The sequence below is a fragment of the Channa argus genome, chromosome 8, assembly GCF_033026475.1.
Source record: "Channa argus isolate prfri chromosome 8, Channa argus male v1.0, whole genome shotgun sequence".
NCBI classification, from domain to species: domain Eukaryota; kingdom Metazoa; phylum Chordata; class Actinopteri; order Anabantiformes; family Channidae; genus Channa; species Channa argus.
Genome location: NC_090204.1, coordinates 1444321 through 1465523, shown reverse-complemented (window position 1 = coordinate 1465523; position 21203 = coordinate 1444321). Strand labels below are relative to the sequence as shown.

At 41.6% G+C, this 21203-nt stretch overlaps 1 protein-coding gene across 5 annotated transcripts in view; it reads left to right on the top strand.

Moving 5' to 3' along the window:
* The window catches only part of tbl1xr1a (TBL1X/Y related 1a), a 40879-nt gene extending 32008 nt beyond the window's left edge, over positions 1-8871 (top strand). For 4 of the 5 annotated variants that reach the window (XM_067513177.1, XM_067513175.1, XM_067513178.1 and 1 more), the window contains 13 exons: positions 1374-1519; positions 1604-1829; positions 1936-2068; positions 2185-2326; positions 2805-2868; positions 3633-3730; positions 3822-3882; positions 4009-4130; positions 4212-4286; positions 4524-4651; positions 4889-5054; positions 6146-6247; positions 6360-8871. In XM_067513177.1, the coding sequence (XP_067369278.1) occupies positions 1374-1519; positions 1604-1829; positions 1936-2068; positions 2185-2326; positions 2805-2868; positions 3633-3730; positions 3822-3882; positions 4009-4130; positions 4212-4286; positions 4524-4651; positions 4889-5054; positions 6146-6247; positions 6360-6386 (1490 nt within the window). In that variant the 3' untranslated portion in view covers positions 6387-8871. Of the gene's footprint in view, positions 1-39; positions 678-1373; positions 1520-1603; positions 1830-1935; positions 2069-2184; positions 2327-2804; positions 2869-3632; positions 3731-3821; positions 3883-4008; positions 4131-4211; positions 4287-4523; positions 4652-4888; positions 5055-6145; positions 6248-6359 lie in introns of those variants that run through there. The other variant, XM_067513179.1, reaches the window with a different exon arrangement.
* The last annotated feature ends 12332 nt before the right edge of the window (positions 8872-21203 follow it).

Below are 21203 nucleotides of genomic sequence, written 5' to 3'. Positions count from 1 at the left end.
GCTGTGAAATGGCTTTTTCAGTGGCATAACATTTATATTAAATCTATAGATTTTGTACTCAACATTAGCAGTTTATTTGGCTTTTTTTTTTTTTTTGAATAAAACCAATGTGTCTCAAAATGGAGTTGATAATGGGAATCCCAACATACAGTACATTGATTGTGCAAGGCAAAATACAAAAAACTTTTGTTCTACAAACCCTAGTCAAATAAAGTTTTTGTCGCTTTTGACACGACACACCAAACTATCAAAGGATAAACAGTGACGATGGCCAACTGTCGTATCGGCTCACGTCAACTTTTTTCTGGGCCAACAGGTGGCTTTGGAACACATTAAAAAAAAAACATAGATGACAACTAACTGGTATGTACATTCTACGCCTACATGAAAGGAAGGGAAAGCCAGAAGACCTAGGACTCTGAAAATACAAACTTTTACCATTCTCACATTACTCTCTAACCACAGATGGTCTATAACTATGTCTAACTGAACATGTCTGAGAAGTTATGAATTCTACTGGCGTTGTTAATACCATAGTCTCTTTCCCTGGACTGATTTGCTAAGCCATACAGCCAACTAGAGCGGTCTCTCTCACTGATGGGGCCGATGCCAATTCAACATGCTGAATCGACTGAATAGCAGCCAACAGTGTTGGACACACAAGTGTCAGGCCTTCTGTGAGCATTCTACCTTTTGCCACCGTCGGCTTTGTGTGTCGTAGCCCTAAACATCTGCTGTGATCGCCTCCTCATGTTGCCGATAATTGTGTTTGTGAAGCAAATTTAATGTTTGCATGTTAATGTTTTGTTTGATGACATAGACGTGTTTAACAAGGCAGTGGGTAGAATGACCTCTACTTGGTCTCCCACCTCGTGATCATATCAATGTGAATGGCAAAAACCTTGATCACAATGATTTCATCAAGATCCTGAAATGATTTTTGTTTTTTGGGCAGGAAGTACTAATGACATTTATCTACTTACTAAAATCTTTATGAAAAGTTAGACAGCATAACTGATATAAACACAGAAGTAGAGCTGTATCACTTTTGGATCACATTAGAAAAGTAATGATTCACAAAATACACGGCATTTATTTTAGATATCCATGTTATTCTGGGTGGCTGTTGTAGCCTTAGGTGGCAATACAAACACCCGAGAATAAAAGTGCAGTAGTGCAAGAAAAAGATAATTGGGAATAGGCAGTTGCTATTTAATGTGTTAGTTTTTTTATTTATTCATATACAATTACAGTACTTTCAGAAAGTATTCAGAAAGAAATACTGATATGAAGCATACAGTTGCCTTCCAGGGATCAAAATGTTCTGTTCATCTCATTTCCTTCATGCTCTCTCCCTCTCTTCTCCATTCCAGGTTTCTCCCACTCAGCGTTTACATTTGGTATAGAAAGCCACATCAGCCAATCTAACATCAACGGTGCTCTGGTTCCCCCTGCTGCTCTCATCAGCATCATCCAGAAGGGCCTGCAGTATGTCGAGGCTGAAGTCAGCATCAATGAGGTGAATCAAGATCACCGAAAGACTCCTACTCACTTCCTCTTCTTTATTTTCTGTTTCAACTCATGTTCTCTCCCTGCTTTATAGGATGGGACGCTATTTGATGGGCGGCCCATTGAGTCTCTGTCCCTGATCGACGCAGTAATGCCAGATGTTGTTCAGACACGGCAGCAGGCCTACCGTGACAAAATGGCCCAGCAGCAGGCTGCCGCTTCAGCACCTACGTCAGCCACTGGTGGTAGCATTGGCAGCAATGCCAAAAATGGAGAGAATACCACCAATGGAGAAGAGAATGGAGCTCATGCCTTAGCAAGTGAGTAACAGTACTTCAGCACTTTACTTTGACATTTACATAAAAATATTACTTTAAATGCTTTTTTGGCCTGTTAATAAAACCTTCTGATTGCATAAAACCCAAGACAACCACGCAGACCTGATGGAGGTGGACGGAGATGTAGAGATCCCACAGAACAAGGCCATGGTCTTGCGGGGCCACGAGTCCGAGGTCTTCATCTGTGCCTGGAACCCAGTCAGTGATCTGCTGGCATCGGGGTAAGTCACCTCTGGTAGTGTTCGCTTAAGAAAACATTCAGACAGCTGAGAATAGAACACAACAGCTTGATACACTAGACCAGTACGGTACTCTTACATGTCCTCGTCGATCTCAGGTCCGGTGATTCGACAGCTCGTATCTGGAACCTGAGTGAGAACAGTACAAGCAGCTCCACACAACTGGTTCTGAGACACTGCATACGTGAGGGGGGGCAGGACGTCCCCAGCAACAAAGACGTCACCTCACTAGACTGGAATGTAAGGACATTACGGCATTATGTAACATGAGTCACTCTGTACGGGTGTGTTCTTTTAGAGTGTGGGTCAAATGTGAAATGCTGTTTCAAGTGTTCTCTTTGGTTACTAATGCCTATTATTTAAGACATATAAACCATTCACAGACAGAAATAAAAGACAATATGCATGGACAGTTGTAGAACAAATGCTTCATCGCAGAGGAACTCCTAGAGTGCCTCCCAACATCACTGTTGAGAGTATCAGAGAGTGGAATTTTCCTTCATTTTAGTCAGTGGGCTGCAAACCTGAGCCAAAGGCAGAGGCAAAATTTCCTGGAAAACATCCACTCTGATGGAAAACTCAGGCCTCTCCCACAATACCAGTGGATTTAGAGCTCATGTTAATTCAGCCTGGGGTGTTTTGCAACATGCTGCAGCTGGGTGTATAAACGGTCTGACGACACCTCTGTCTCTCTCTTTCTGTCAATTCTCTCTGACAGAGTGAGGGCACGCTGTTAGCAACAGGCTCCTATGATGGATTTGCCAGAATATGGACAAAGGATGGTGAGAGAACTTTTTTAACTCACTTTTTTATTAAAAATGAGCAATCTAACGGGGGGGTACCATGTTATACCATCTCTCATTTTCTCAGAGGAAAATTTTTGTTTTCTACTTTAACTTATGTATATATTTAATTAGGCAGTAATCCATGGACCACAAGTAACAACTACAGCTTTTAGGCCACATGGCTTAGTGAATCCTTGAACAATGCTGCCATCTAGTGGCAGGTTTGCATGCTGCAACTTAATTAGTTTAAATGACATTGACTTCAATGGGACGCGTTGACCCGCTTGCACCAGATTTATTTCCCAGCAACATAGTCCAGGGACATTCCCTGAGGTAAAAGTCTTTCCAGGACACTGTAAATTCCATTTCAACAGCACGACCAAAGCCCCATGAAGATTAAACAAAGGAACCCCCACTCTCCAAACTCATTCAACACTTTGTGCTCATTCCCTTCTATTTGTATTTGCCTTGAAATTATGTTTGTAGTTAGCTTTTATAAGGCATTTACTTTTGTGTAGAGAAATAAATAAAATAAAATAAAATAATAAATAAAACATCTTTGTTTAGGTGGTTTTGGTTTTGGAAAAAGTCCCTTTTGTGAAAAGTGGCTAAGGGGGTCGGATTTCTCCAGTGGTAACAGAGGAACTTTGTAACATAATTTTCCATTGGTCCCTTTAGTGGAAACAAGGCTTTTGTGTTCCATATTTATTTTAAGCTTGACACAGAGATTTAGTTACCTTTCTGTGTGTTCTGCTTCACAGGGAACCTGGCCAGTACACTTGGCCAACACAAAGGTCCCATCTTTGCCCTTAAATGGAATAAAAAAGGCAATTTTATCCTGAGTGCCGGAGTAGACAAGGTAACCCAGGGCTATTATTAAATAATATGTAAGGTCGATTTACACCAATGGCAACGTAGCTCTAACTTTACATGTGCACGCGTTCTCCTAGACTACAATCATATGGGATGCCCACACAGGAGAAGCCAAACAACAGTTTCCCTTCCATTCAGGTACGTAAGTATCTTCATCCCTATTTCTGTGATTAAGATTTCCCAGTTTTACCTGTTCCTGCTTACCTCAGTTTGCTTGGTGTTGACCCATTTTTCTGCTAACCTTCTTCTGTTCACCTCACACAGCTCCAGCACTAGACGTGGACTGGCAGAGCAACAACACGTTTGCATCCTGCAGTACAGACATGTGCATCCACGTCTGTAAACTAGGACAGGACAGACCCATAAAAACATTCCAAGGACACACAGTAAGTGATTTTGTCTGTGCTTATGTTAGTAGGAAATACCATGTATACTAGTGTCTACATCCCTCTTTTTCTCGTCTTTAGAATGAAGTGAATGCAATCAAGTGGGATCCTACAGGGAACCTGCTAGCCTCCTGCTCAGATGACATGACACTGAAGGTGAACTAAGAATTGAACTTGGTGAAATATAAGATATAGTTTGTCATTATTTCAACAAAACACTTCCAAAAGTGAAACTACTGACCTAAAAAACTAGGTGTATATTACGGTACTGTATATTAATAGCAGCTTTATTTCCTGGTGTACTATAGGCTGCACTCCAACCTGCTTACAATTTAGTGACAGATTAAACGAACCGTTTTGTTTTTTTTTTTACTTTGCGGTTTGTGTGTTCAGATCTGGAGTATGAAGCAGGACTCCTGTGTCCATGACCTACAGGCCCACAGTAAAGAAATCTACACCATCAAATGGAGCCCCACCGGCCCTGGGACCAATAATCCCAGCGCTAACCTTATGCTAGCCAGGTGTGTGTAACAAAAAGCATCAGATCTAAATTAGAACAAAATTATTTCATGTTGGTTTCGGCAGATACCAACTTTGTATAGTACATAATTTGTAGCGGATTGTACTTGAATGTTATCAATTGCTTTCCTCAGTTAGCCTGCTGGCTTTTTTGCAGTCTGTTCCTAAGAACTATTTTTGCAAAGACATCAGAAATATCTTCTCTTATTCCATCTTATCCCTGTCTCCTGCTTCCACAGTGCATCATTTGACTCCACAGTTCGGCTTTGGGATGTGGAAAGAGGCATCTGTATTCATACACTGACTAAACACCAAGAGCCAGTCTACAGTGTGGCTTTTAGTCCTGATGGTCGGCATCTGGCCAGTGGCTCCTTTGACAAATGCGTGCACATCTGGAATACACAGGTAAGAGTTATAGGTTTTTATGTATGTATATACCTAAGTAAACACATTACCCAGAGAAACCACATTACATGCAGCAGGTTAACTTTCTACGGTGAAAAGCGACTTGTTTAGATTTTCATGGCCACTTTCACTAGTTTCATATGACCTCCAGGAGACTGTCAGGAGAAATCAGCGTCAGACATTGTCTGGAGTTGTGTCTCACACATGTAACACAGCGGGGGAAGCGTCCTCGTGGGAGAAATTTTGATTTCAGTGCGCAGTCAGTGCACATTGGAGCCATGCATCTAATAAAAAACCTTTTATCACTTGACTATTACAGCACTTCAGTGATAGAAATGTCACCAACATGCCCATTAACTCGCTTTGGACAGAGCAGCGTGTTGCATGCACGAGATAACGCACATAATAAAGACTTTGTACTAGGGGTCTCGAAGGATAAATCCGGATAATGTCGGGAACGTCTCACTCTGACATTTGTGTTCTCACATGTATCCCCGCTGGACAAAGTTAGGATGTCAGATGATGAATGTCAGAATTCCTGTGCATGTGTGAAAGGGGCCTTTGTTAGGTTCAGTTTTAGTAAGACTTTGATTTCAAATGTTGATAAGAACCTGGCTTCGAATCAGCCATGAGAAGTCTGCACTCTACGGAAGAAATTTACCTGGGAAACTCAGGTTTCTTTCGTCCCCTATTCAGAGCACAGAAACCATATTTCCTGTTTACATGACAGTCATAAAATATGCTTCATTACTGGGTTGCTTAAATTCATCTACACTTAGTATTACAGCACATTATTTAGCATTTTCCATTTACACAATTTGCCCAATATCAGACAGACTAAATAAACTTAGTGACTAGCAATTAAAACATTGGAAGATTTTGTGACAAAATTAAATACGGAACGTTGGAGCTACATTGCCTGGATGAGACTGCTTCCCCCAAGTGGCCAAATACATGAATGAATGCAGTATTAAGGCGTTTGCTGTCTGTGCATGCGTGTACGTGTACGAATGGGTAAAATACAGCTAACTGGAGAAAAAGGAGCCATTCTCTTTCCCTTGACTCTCTGCTTGTCTCTTTTGTATCTATAGACAGGTGCTTTAGTCCACAGTTACAGAGGGACAGGGGGGATCTTTGAGGTCTGCTGGAACGCAGCAGGGGATAAAGTGGGAGCCAGTGCATCAGATGGATCTGTAAGTCTACACACGACTGTTACGGCAGATGTTTACACGTGTGTCCTCTGTCCTTCAGCTTTTGTTGCTAGTTTTCTCTCAGCTCCTCATCTCGGTCTCTTTCCTTCTTCAGGTGTGTGTACTAGACCTTCGGAAATAGTGCTGCTGTTTGTTGGAAGCCATGGACCGACCATGAATGTGTACATAGCCAAATGACTGTCCCTGCCTGCCCTGCGTACTGCTCATGCTTACGACTAAGGCCCCACCCACCGACGGTCAGGAAGCAGGAACCAGGAACAGGATGCAAGCACCCGACACAGCAGGTCCAGACACAGGGAGGAACAGATCGATGGACAGACAGACAGATGGATAAACGGGCAGATGGAAGCGCCCCTCACTCTGTGCAGACTCTTCCAGAGATGCAGAAGGGACGCAGCAAAAAACGAAAAAACTGAACAAAAAAAGTTACAGATCCGTATATGTACCAAATTTGGAAGCTATTTTGCTTTTTTGATCTTTAAACCATGCTCATTGTCATCAAAATGAAAAACAATGAAAAAAGTGTTGATCTTTGTTACTAGTTGGATCTCATTGTGCAGACATATCAACTTCTTCACCATACAACAAGATGGCACTTAGTTTTTTTAAATTTCAGATCTCTTGTTTCAACGTTTTTATATTTTTCATCTTTTGGGGAGGGGCGGGGCGGGGGCTGGTCAGACTTATATTGAGTGGATACACACCAACACACTGGGACACGCACACCAAACAGTTCTCAAATACAATGTTATAGTTTCAATTCAGTTTTTCTTTATGTAGTTCAGTAGTGGGTTCCACAGTCATGTGGGTCAAGATGCAGTAAGTCATGTATCATGTTTTCCCGAGGGCCAACTCTGGATCCTTCTGGTACATTAGAAACAGTTCTCCTAGACCGTTTTGTCCACAGCTGTCCTCTCCAGACTCAAGTCACTGCAGTTATCTGTCTTATTTGTAAAAAGGTAAATTTGACAAGAAGTTGATCCCTGGTTGTTAATGCAAGAGCCAGTCAGGTCCAATCAGCCAGTAGGATTTTGAGCAGTTCTGTGCTTTAACTAAAACATGCACAAATGATCTCTGAACGGTGTGTCCACATTTAGCAGTTGTCACACATTTGCCGTTTTGTTCATTGACACATATACGCCAAGCAAGTGCAGGAATTTCAGACGAAAATGATCTGGAGGAAGAAACAACAGAGCACAGCAGAGTAAAACACATCCACTTAGGTCAAGTGTAGATAACTTCACAACAGACAATGTGCAGACTATGTTTAAATTCCCAATTTCACATAAACCCATCCGTAGTAGAAACTAGAGATTTGACACTCGCAGCAGTGTATCAGTTCAGGGGAAGCATACTTCAAAGGGTGTATTGTAAACCGTGATGCCCAAACCAAAATGAGGTGGTCTAGCCTTCGGATGATTCCCTATTTTCATCTCCAGCTGTTCTTGGGTACGTGCAGGCAGTGGTGCAGCTAAGCTATCGGCTAATTAGCTCGCTAACACATATCACTAAAACCTGAGGTTTTATGGACCCTAACAATGCAAGTGGTTTATTTCGAAAGGATTACGTTTACTTTGTTTCATTGTTCTCCTCAGATTCTCTTTCCACCACTGGTTCACCAAGAGGGAAAAACGGCCCAGTCTCAACTACATTTAAAGAGGCGTTTCAAATGTAACTCTGACCTAATCATTGTTCAAATGCAGCCTGTAAAGGATGCAGCCCATGAATTAAGACACAGCTGGTGTTGTTACTATCAGATGCAGCGACGTACAACTGTAAATAGGGAGTGTTACAAAGGCTTCAGACATCATGAATGGAGGGAAAAATATTACCATCGGTGTCTTTAATCTGTATTTCAACCAAAGTTTTATTTGTAATATTCAAATTTACATTAACAAACTTCTTCCACTTGTTCCTTGGCTGTGTTCCGTTTACATGAAACCATATTCCAGAGAAGCTCTGCCTACAAAATTTGTATTTCCGCTTAAATATATTTAAAAACATTTGACATACAGTTTAAAACTATACTTTCAAGCCTTTGTCAATTCCGCCATAAATATTGGTAAATTTGAGTTTGTGTTAAATCTTTCTGATTGATCCCTGGCATGAGGTCGCTATTGTGACTGAAGCCGGAGAAATCATCGGACAAATTGAAGGCAATATGTGGACATGTCGATTGTTGTTGTTACACGGTATGAGTCAGAAGCTGTAATGTATTTTAAAGCCCAGTCACCTTTATTCTTGCTTCTTTGCCACCAAAAAAAAAAAAACTGCTCATTTTTTTTAAATCTGATGTTCCCTACTTACAAAACATTTGATACTTTTAAAAGACAAATTCAAAAAAGTCACATTCTTTGTAATTTCAGTGTAGATTTGAAAATGTGAATTGATGATTTATTGGCAGTGTTAATTTCCATGTTTTATAAATTTTAAAGATTATGGTTTTGTTATTTTGAGGCTTTTTGCAAACAGAAAGGTTGACCCTGTAATGTAAGGCTTGATGAGCTGAGCTGTCATTCTGAAGGCACCTTTTGCCTGGGAAGTTTCCCCAGGAGCAAATTACCACTAAATTTGTCTATGTTTTAATAAAGAAATATTTTACTTTTTCTTTTGCTTGAATCTTTTTGGGAAGCTTTGATTTTCTCCTGAAACTTCTCCTGGCTCACACAGAATTATTTATATTTGTTAATCAGGCTTTTTCTAAAGTTAGCAGTCATGCAGATGTTTTGTGGAGAAAGTTGCTCTGGAAGCAGAAAAAAATGCTCTTTGCGCCGAAAACATTTTAAGACACAGAAGAGCATTTTTTTTTTCCCAATGGGTAAATAATTAAAGTATTTTCTTGGTAGATTTGTCCAAATTGCTCACTTTGCTGTAAAACCCTGCCTTGCTCTCACATCTCCGAGGCTTTGTGCACTCCGGCTCAGCCTGTCCGTGTCCCAGGGTGCTTTCGTTTCAGCCAGCTGGATAACTCAAAATAGGTTTTTATCTCCTGTATCCAATTACCAGTTGGATCACTAGGAATTTCCTGAGTTAAAACTCTCCCACCACTTGCCTAAAACTGAGACAAATCTCATTTCATACTGGCGTTAAACCTTTGTCGGACGCCAAAGAACCAGGTTTTCTCAGCTAATGTTAAACTGAAGCCAAGTCTCAATTTATTGATCAGGAATTGGCTGACGACTTTGTAATGACATTTTGATCTAACATTTTAAGTATGTGCATGCTTTTGAACGTTGTTTGTCTCCACTAATGTTTGACAAAGCCAGAACCTGCCTCCAGAGCAGCTCTGCCTGGTTCTACAACTGGAAACGAGGATTCTCTCCTGTATTCGCTGTAATAAATCGGAGATTTCTGCAGATAAATCCACAAAGATTCCATGTGTTCCTACTCACTTAGTTTGTATTCCCTGTATCTGAAGCCAACAGTTACAAAACCAGATATCTGACACAAGCAAATTTCTCGGATGTGTTCATGCCATCTGTAGGTTGTCAGGGTGAACTCGGCCATCTGATAGTCAGCCTTTATCTGTGCTGCCATAACGTCGCGTCACGTCACGTCAGCTCCAGCAGCATCTCTCCAATGTGTCTCAAAGCCTTTTTTTCTGCAACTCATATCACATGAATCTGTTATCATTTAAGTTAGATCAGTGATACAAAGTCCAGAATAAAATATATTTTGATAATAGTTTGGAGTTTTTATTTTGTGTGTGTGTGTGCGCGTGTGCTTGTGTGTGCAGACATAACCAGTAACTCTGGTGTAGCTGTTTGGTTATAAATTAAAATTGAGAAGATGAGAGGGTGGGTTCTCTCAGCCCCACCCCCACTAACAGTAATTCCACATACATTATCAGTATAAAACGTGCATTGAAAGCTGCAGATATTACTGCATTTTGTATTATAAAAAATATCCATTAATCTACATTCTACATTCTGCACTGCTGAAATAAACCCAATTTTATTTGCTAATTAAAAATCATTTAGAAATGTATACTTGTCCTTTGATGTGCCTCCTGTTTGCTTTAAGTGTTTTGCTCTAATGTACTTGACTGCAGTTCACATGGCAAACTGAAAAACTGAATTCACTGGACCTAGTTTAAGAAGACACAGACCTGAATATAGTATGATGCCCTGCACTTTGGAAAACACTGCACACTGCAGGTCAAGACAGTGACAAAGACTTCTATAATTTGTCTTAGGGCATAGATCAGGACAGTAGTATAAAAGCCGACTTCTAAAGCTCTGAAAGATCACAGGAGCAAAGTCACCTCAAAAACTGAAATGCAGACCCACAAGGACTCTTCCTAGAGTCCAAACCACACAAAAGTACCTTGTTGATTCCACTGTTTCACTAAATACATTCTTACCTTTGAACCTTTGAACCTACTGAGATAAATACAGCCATCTGGAATTGGGAGAACTTTGAAAAAAGGCCAGTCTGTGATGGTGACTGGCAAATGTGTAAAGGTACCATCGACACAGAGGCCTGTCCTACAACATTATGGCTTCACAGACGGTGTGTGTGACTGACTCCAGATCTGTCACCTGTTCAGAATCTTTCAGTGGTGACCATAGACTATTAAGCAGATACAAACGTGCACACAGCAAGCAAGGCCAAGGATTACGTTTCCAAAAACTGTAACGAGGTGTAGTTTAAAGAAAAGTGATGAAACACAGGGGTAAACAGGACCCCATCAGCCTCTCTCACAGCTCTGCAGTCATCAGGTTGTACAATTTCCTCCTGTGAAGTTTAAATGGTATGATTTGATCTATAAGGCACCAACATCAGTATGAATACGTGAACCAGCAGAAAGAAAGATAAGTAATCAAGAGAAGACCTGACGCCTTTGGGAGAAAGGGTGAAGGTCTCCCAGTACATGATACAATCATCCATTTAGCAGGAAAAAAACTTCTGCCATCACTTGTTTTTCCAATTACCAACACCTCACAAATGTCCTGGTGACATTAAAGGGCAGAATACAGAGGTGTGAACCGCTAATACTAATGGTTGCATTTTAAAGGTCCCTTAGAAAAATGCTGGCTGACCAGCCCTGAACTCTTTCTGCAGCTCACAAAAAGCCAGTAAAGACACTTAGAGATAAAAGGTGCAGAATCCTTCAGATTTACTGAAGAAGATTCAAACATAGGAAACACCTGTATTAAACTACCTGTTATTTGGGAAAAGTCTGTTTTCAATTTTAATGTAGATTAAAATTGGGATCTACATTGTAAAGTGAACACAAAGAACACTAGTCCTCAATACTTATTTCTTCATTTGTCTTGTAATGCGATGCTACATCCATCTTACACGTGTGAAATATATAAACAACAATTTATCGGACTCTTTCTGTACTGGGTGATAAAACTAAAGCATCTTGTCATTTGTAGACGAACTGACTGTTGATGATTTAGTAACAACTCTCAGTCTGATTTGCTTTAACCTTCTTCCTGCACCATTTGAACCCAACTCACGCAAATGTTTCCACTTCATTTGTTTGTTAGATGGTAATAAGCTACTAGCAGGTGATCACGCTTACTTAGCCAGCTTCTTTACTATTGAGGTGGCAACTACCAGCTCCCACAACTCTCCTCCTGATAGAGACATCATGACATCATCATGACTTCCTCCTGATGGAGACATCATGACTCCTCCTGATGGAGACATCATGACTTCCTCCTGATGGAGACATCATGACCTTCTCCTGATGGAGACATCATGACTCCTCCTGATGGAGACATCATGACTTCCTCCTGATGGAGACATCATGACTCCTCCTGATAGAGACATCATGACTCCTCCTGATGGAGACATCATGACATCATCATGACTTCCTCCTGATGGAGACATCATGACTCCTCCTGATGGAGACATCATGACTTCCTCCTGATGGAGACATCATGACTCCTCCTGATGGAGACATCATGACTTCCTCCTGATGGAGACATCATGACCTTCTCCTGATGGAGACATCATGACTCCTCCTGATGGAGACATCATGACCTTCTCCTGATGGAGACATCATGACTCCTCCTGATGGAGACATCATGACTTCCTCCTGATGGAGACATCATGACTCCTCCTGATAGAGACATCATGACTCCTCCTGATGGAGACATCATGACATCATCATGACTTCCTCCTGATGGAGACATCATGACTCCTCCTGATGGAGACATCATGACTTCCTCCTGATGGAGACATCATGACTCCTCTTGATGGAAACATCATGACTCCTCCTGATAGAGACATCATGACTCCTCCTGATGTAGACATCATGACTCCTCCTGATGGAGACATCATGACTCCTCCTGATGGAGACATCATGACTTCCCCCTGATGGAGACATCATGACTCCTCCTGATGGAGACATCATGACCTCCTCCTGATGGAGACATCATGACTCCTCCTGATGGAGACATCATGACTTCCTCCTGATGGAGACATCATGACTCCTCCTGATGGAGACATCATGACTTCCTCCTGATGGAGACATCATGACTCCTCCTGATGGAGACATCATGACTCCTCCTGATAGAGACATCATGACATCATTATGACTTCCTCCTGATGGAGACATCATGACTCCTCCTGATGGAGACATCATGACCTCCTCCTGATGGAGACATCATGACTCCTCCTGATGGAGACATCATGACTTCCTCCTGATGGAGACATCATGACTCCTCCTGATGGAGACATCATGACTTCCCCCTGATGGAGACATCATGACTCCTCCTGATGGAGACATCATGACCTCCTCCTGATGGAGACATCATGACTTCCTCCTGATGGAGACATCATGACTCCTCCTGATGGAGACATCATGACTTCCTCCTGATGGAGACATCATGACTCCTCCTGATGGAGACATCATGACTCCTCCTGATAGAGACATCATGACATCATCATGACTTCCTCCTGATGGAGACATCATGACTCCTCCTGATGGAGACATCATGACTTCCTCCTGATGGAGACATCATGACTCCTCCTGATGGAGACATCATGACTTCCTCCTGATGGAGACATCATGACCTTCTCCTGATGGAGACATCATGACTCCTCCTGATGGAGACATCATGACTTCCTCCTGATGGAGACATCATGACTCCTCCTGATAGAGACATCATGACTCCTCCTGATGGAGACATCATGACATCATCATGACTTCCTCCTGATGGAGACATCATGACTCCTCCTGATGGAGACATCATGACTTCCTCCTGATGGAGACATCATGACTCCTCCTGATGGAGACATTATGACTCCTCCTGATGTAGACATCATGACTTCCTCCTGATGGAGACATCATGACTCATCCTGATGGAGACATCATGACTTCCTCCTGATGGAGACATCATGACATCATCATGACTTCCTCCTGATGGAGACATCATGACTCCTCCTGATGGAGACATCATGACATCATCATGACTTCCTCCTCATGGAGACATCATGACTCCTCCTGATGGAGACATCATGACCTCCTCCTGATGGAGACATTATGACTCCTCCTGATGTAGACATCATGACTCCTCCTGATAGAGACATCATGACTCCTCCTGATGGAGACATCATGACTCCTCCTGATGGAGACATCATGACTTCCTCCTGATGTAGACATCATGACTTCCTCCTGACGGAGACATCATGACTCCTCCTGATAGAGACATCATGACTCCTCCTGATGGAGACATCATGACTCCTCCTGATGGAGACATCATGACATCATCATGACTTCCTCCTGATGGAGACATCATGACTCCTCCTGATGGAGACATCATGACATCATCATGACTTCCTCCTCATGGAGACATCATGACTCCTCCTGATGGAGACATCATGACCTCCTCCTGATGGAGACATTATGACTCCTCCTGATGTAGACATCATGACTCCTCCTGATAGAGACATCATGACTCCTCCTGATGTAGACATCATGACTCCTCCTGATAGAGACATCATGACTCCTCCTGATGGAGACATCATGACTTCCTCCTGATGGAGACATCATGACTCCTCCTGATGGAGACATCATGACTTCCTCCTGATGGAGACATCATGACTCCTCCTGATGAAGACATCATGACTCTTCCTGATAGAGACATCATGACTCCTCCTGATGGAGACATCATGACTCCTCCTGATGGAGACATCATGACATCATCATGACTCCTCCTGATGGAGACATCATGACTTCCTCCTGATGGAGACATCATGATTTCCTCCTCATGGAGACATCATGACTCCTCCTGATGGAGACATCATGACCTCCTCCTCATGGAGACATCATGACTCCTCCTGATGGAGACATCATGACTTCCTCCTGATGGAGACATTATGACTCCTCCTGATGTAGACATCATGACTCCTCCTGATGTAGACATCATGACTTCCTCCTGACGGAGACATCATGACTCCTCCTGATAGAGACATCATGACTCCTCCTGATGGAGACATCATGACTCCTCCTGATAGAGACATCATGACTCCTCCTGATGTAGACATCATGACTTCCTCCTGATGGAGACATCATGACTCATCCTGATGGAGACATCATGACTTCCTCCTGATGGAGACATCATGACATCATCATGACTTCCTCCTGATGGAGACATCATGACTCCTCCTGATGGAGACATCATGACATCATCATGACTTCCTCCTCATGGAGACATCATGACTCCTCCTGATAGAGACATCATGACTTCCTCCTGATGGAGACATCATGACTCCTCCTGATGGAGACATCATGACTTCCTCCTGATGGAGACATCATGACTCCTCCTGATGAAGACATCATGACTCTTCCTGATAGAGACATCATGACTCCTCCTGATGGAGACATCATGACTCCTCCTGATGGAGACATCATGACATCATCATGACTCCTCCTGATGGAGACATCATGACTTCCTCCTGATGGAGACATCATGACTTCCTCCTCATGGAGACATCATGACTCCTCCTGATGGAGACATCATGACCTCCTCCTCATGGAGACATCATGACTCCTCCTGATGGAGACATCATGACTTCCTCCTGATGGAGACATCATGACTCCTCCTGATAGAGACATCATGACTCCTCCTGATGTAGACATCATGACTTCCTCCTGACGGAGACATCATGACTCCTCCTGATAGAGACATCATGAATCCTCCTGATACAGACATCATGACTCCTCCTGATTTAGACATCATGACTTCCTCCTGATGGAGACATCATGACTCATCCTGATGGAGACATCATGACTTCCTCCTGATGGAGACATCATGACATCATCATGACTTCCTCCTGATGGAGACATCATGACATCATCATGACTTCCTCCTCATGGAGACATCATGACTCCTCCTGATAGAGACATCATGACTCCTCCTGATGGAGACATCATGACTTCCTCCTGATGGAGACATCATGACTCCTCCTGATGGAGACATCATGACTTCCTCCTGATGGAGACATCATGACATCATCATGACTCCTCCTGATGGAGACATCATGACTTCCTCCTGATGGAGACATCATGACTCCCTCCTGATGGAGACATCATGACTCCTCCTGATGGAGACATGAGGAGGAGACACTAACTTCATCTAACAGCGCATCACTCTCCTCATTTTCCACTGTGAGCGAGGACGACGCATCCACCCTCCTCCTCTCTAACCATCTGACCACCTGCTCTCTGGATTCCATCCCCTCCACTCTCCTTCAAGCAGTTGCTCCCACACTGATCGCAGCCATTACACAGTTCATTAACACATCAAAGCAGAGACGTTCCCCAGCTTATTTAAGCAGGCCCAGATCATCCCACAGTTAAAGAAGCCTACTCTCAATCCCTTCCTTATGGAGAGTTACAGACCCCTGTGTCTTCGTCCATTTCTTGCCAAGACCCTTTAATGATCAGTCTTTAATAAACTCTAAGATTTCCTTTCTCTGAAAAACCTCTTTGATTTCAGTCTGGCTTCAAGAAGTGTCACTACACAGAAACAACTCTCCTGACAGGTGTGGAATTCCTGCCAGCTGCAAAAGCTGTGGGTCAGTCTTCTGTCTTAATCCAACTTGATCCATCTGCAGCCTTTGACACGGTGAACGACCAGATCCTCCTGTCGGCATTCTCTGACTTAAGCATCTCTGGTACAAGCCTGGCTTCAGTCCTAATATGTGAACGAACCTTAAAGGAAAACTGGCAGGGACATGTTTCCAACTTTCACAGTCTCTCTACCGTTGTGTTCAGTTCAGTTCTTGATGCTCTTCTTTCTTCCATCTATATCACATCCTTGGGTTCTATCATCCACTCACATTTCTTCTCTTATCATTGCTATGCTGCTGACACGCAACTCTTCCTGCTCTTTTCAGCTGATGAATCCAATGTCCCATAACAAATTTCATTGGCTGTCTCTCCGACATCTCTGCTTAGATGAGAGAAAGACACCTTTAACAAAATTGTTCTACAACATCAGAGAAATCAAACCCTACCTCGCTGAACATTTTACAAGAACTGTTATTATTCAATTCATTTTCAGATTTCTCCAGAGATGTTCAATCAGGTTCAAGTCTGCGCCACTCGAGGACAATTAGAGTTGTCCCGTAGCCACTCCTTTGTTATCTTGGCTGTGTGCTTAGGGTTTTTGTCCTGTTGAAAGAAGAACCGTTGCCCCTGTACATTGCGTTCTTCCACCCCCACGCTTTATTGTAGTGATGATATTGGCCAGGTGGGGAGCGGTGCCTGGTTCCTCCAGATATGATACTTAGCATTCAGGCCAAAGAGACATGAGAAATGTGTTTCTCATGCTCTGAGAGTCCTTCAGGTGGGCTGTCATGTGCCTTTTACTGAGGAGGGGTTTCCATCTGACCAATCTACCATACAGGCCTGATTGGTGGAGACCTGCAACGATGGTTGTTCTTCTGGAAGGTTCTCCATTCCCCGCAAAGAAATGCTGGAGCTTTTTCAGAGTGAGCCTCCGGTTGTTGGTCATCTCCCTGACTAAGACCCTTCTCTCTTGATCGCTCAGTGCTGTCAGGCCCGGCCCACTCCAGGAGGAGTCCTGGAGTGGGCCGACCCAAATATTTCTGTACCCTTCCCCAGATCTGTGCCAACTCAAGGATGTTCAGTGGAAACAGGATGCACCAGAGCGCGATTTTGAATTTCATGGATATGTACATGTAATTTTTTTTCCTTTTCAATTTTTAATACATTTGCGAAGACTTCAAGGAGACTTCTTTAGCATTGTTAAGAAAAGTTTAGAGGAGGTCAAATTATGTTCACCTGTAAATGTCATAGTGCAGATGTTTATATGTATAAAACTTTTTGCTATTTTCCCATCATGAATCACAATCAGCAACCTTAGTTATAGTGAATAAGTGTGTGCACTTCCGTAGCTTTTTCTGTAAAGACCAATGTGCTCTAAGTTACATTCAAAGAAGCAATATATGTAATATTTGGACACATCCCTGATTATGCACATCTGTATCTTCACATCTGTGATTGTGATGTAATGCTCTCTTTTGTCCTTATAAAGTGACCTTTAAGCTCAGTCACTCAGCTGCCATCAGTGCTACAGCTTACCCAAACCAACACAGTGCAGCCTCTATCAAAAAAGAAAAAACAGCACACAAATCTACTGCAAACAGCAAAGTGGTTCCAATAGATGGCAATTGCAATAAGAAATGCAGCTCAAGGCTGCATCAAATCACAGATAATAGAGAGAAACTTAATGAATCTTAGGTTCTATAACCTCTATTTTTAAATAGCTAATGTCATTCTTCTTTTATTCTTTTTATTAAATTTTTTGTATTATCAGCTCATGTCCATGTGGGCTAATTATATTAAAAATGAGTATTACGTGCCTTGTCACACTTCAAACTAAAAGCATATCAGCTTCTCTCAAAATCAGCCTTAACAGCAGAAATTTCAATATGAATCCACAGATGATAGAAAACAAAATAACCAACTACATGGAGTTTTTTTCCACTATATCCAATGAAACATCTTCCCCAAATCTTGGCTCTGACTCTAAACTATCACTGCGTCAAAGTTACAAATTCTTTAAGATTAATCTTAAAATAAACATTTAAGATAATATAGGTAACATAGTTTTAACCAGAGCCTGTGCAGATGCACTGTTTGCATCAAATACAGTGTCACATTAAGTGAGCTACAAAAAATATTATTTCAGTGGGTCAAGTTGTGATACGTACTGCATTTAAATAGGTTTTAACTTGGTCCCAAAATTTGGACCTTTGATCAGGGCCAAAAACGAGGATTCTGGAAACCAAATAAAACTGCAAATACAGAACTCATGTGGTGATGTCACATTGTTTGCACATCTCAGCATGTTTTGTACAAAAGGAAACGTGGGTCTCTGACAGGAAATAATACAGGGAAATATTGACCCACCACTACCGCAGCCAATAATATCACAACTTCCACCATCACAACAACAACGAACAGCATTAACATCATTAACCTCATAACTACGACAACTAACACCACTAGATCTGAAATCAAAGTACAGGAGAAGCTGTAAAGGATCAGAATCCAGTGCCTCAAAATGTACCACTTGTCTTTTTGTGTTACATGCTGATGCTAAACAGCTTTGCATCAAAGGAACTCAGCAACAAAAGGCTGTAAAACTAATGGCAGCAAACCAAAATCAAATGGTGGATTTGACGACTAATTAGGTTTGTAGATGGCAACATGACTTGGTATAAAAGGTGAATAAAATAGGAGTTGATGAGATTTGCAAATCATTGAATTCTGTTTTAATTTCCATTTTACACATTGTCTCAATTTTTTTGCATGACACATTTTCCTATTACTCTTTTATTTGTTTGTTGTTTTTAACTGATTGTGCGAAATATATATTGGATCTGTGTTTAGTGTAGAAGGTTATTATTTAGAAAAGATAAAATTATGCAACAAAAAAACAAAAGATGTCCAGGACACTTAGATTGAACCACAGTCCCAGCTGTTCAAACTGCTTCAAAGTACAATACTGTCAGGTTTTTATTTACAGCTTTCACATTCGTCTTAATTAAAACAAAAGCTGCTGCCTGGCACTCAAGGATTACGTTGTTCATAAAGAAGAAGCATATATACACTAGGATAAAACATATACTAGGATCATTATTTCTATCACGTCTGTGTTTCCTTGACTTACGAGAAAGCAGCCCGATCTTTTATGTTCACCTTTCGCTAAATGAAACAAACAGGATCCATAAAGTTCACCTGTCACATGGGGAATTTACATTCTCCACATGCTTTTCTCTAATTATACAAAACTAAACACGCAGTCATTAAAATAACTGGCTACTGAAATACAAATGATAAGCAATTAAACACACAGCAAACATACCTGTAGCATGACTGTGGTTTAATATCTGGATGAAGTCGTTCCTCCTGGTTTCTTGTCCTGTAATCTGATCCCTGCATGTTCTCCTTCCATGTCTCAGCAGCTTTTAAACATTTCCATTATTTTCCACAGACTTTGTGGGTAAGGACTAGAAAGACACAGACCAAAAACTCCACTTGCTTCCTCTCAAGCAGGATCCCTGGATGTTCATCTGAATTTCCTCCTATTTACTTGTTTCTTTTAATGTAAATTACCATTATTATTATAATAATTACAATATTATGGATTGTGAATCAACTTTCTTATGATTTTAAGTTTAGCTTGACACACACGATGACTTTGGCTGCTTGTGACATAAGACAAGTGCTCACTGCCTTATTTCTTATAGTAATAATGCAGTATATTGTACTGTAGTACATGTAGTAGTACTGATGGAGTTCAATCCCCAGCTTTGTCAGATGGACAAATCTCCAGACTTAGAGATGGAAGTTATGGGTCTTTAAGGGGAATCTGCCGATGGCTCTGTTGCTGTCCAAGAGCTTTTCAAAAACATGGGTCATCATTCACTTTTTAGATGTTTTTTTTTTAGGGGGCTGGGTTTATTTTGATGATCACTAAGGCAATTGGTATGTTAGGATAAGATTTTTATCAGTATCTCTATTTTATAAGTATAAGTATCATTTTTGCACCTGCATGGACTTGGTTTAACAGCACTAAATTAAATTACTCTAATTGACCGAGCTGATGTCTGTGCTCTGCGGGCTACACACACACACACACACACACACACACACACACACACACACGAGACTTGCACTGTAGACATTAATTTTACACTTTTTATGTTTTTGCTGTTATCTACTCTCCTTTGTGCAACCCTGTTATGAATACGCAGAACCTAAAATAAATACATTTAAAAAATTTTTTGAGTTCAGGGTCGCCACAGCGGATAAGTGTCCGCATGTTGATTTGGCACAGTTTTTTTTACACCGGATGCCCTTCCTGACGCAACCCTCCCCAATTTCTACCGGGCTTGGACCGGCACTGCACGGCTGGGGAGGGGAATGGGCTGTTAGGGCTTCAGTGTCTTGCCCAGGGACACTTTGACATATATAGCCAGGGCCGGGGATCGAACCACTCACCCTGTGGTCAACTGCCTTTACCAACTGAGCTTCTTTTTCTAAATACTACTGCCTCCTTTGTTCATCAGCATCACGCTGATGGCACAATGATCTGCCGGAACGCTATAAATATTTTAAAAATATCTATAAACTTATTGAAAATATTTTAAACATGATGTAAATACTTGTCGGATTGTTTTCAAGTTAATAATTCTGTCCCAGGTAGTTGTTACCATCTCCGCATGGTTAGGCTACCTGATGGCAATAAAAAGAGAAAATGCTAATTACATACTGGAAAATATATCAATACATTTTTAAAATGTAGATTATGCTTAAGTATACATTTATTTTTAATCTAGACAATATACTGCCCCTTTTGAGTGGACGGAGTGAGAGGCAACCCTGTTACTATAATTGCAAATTAATCCTAATTCTAGCTTTTCCTCAGTAATAGATGCAAAC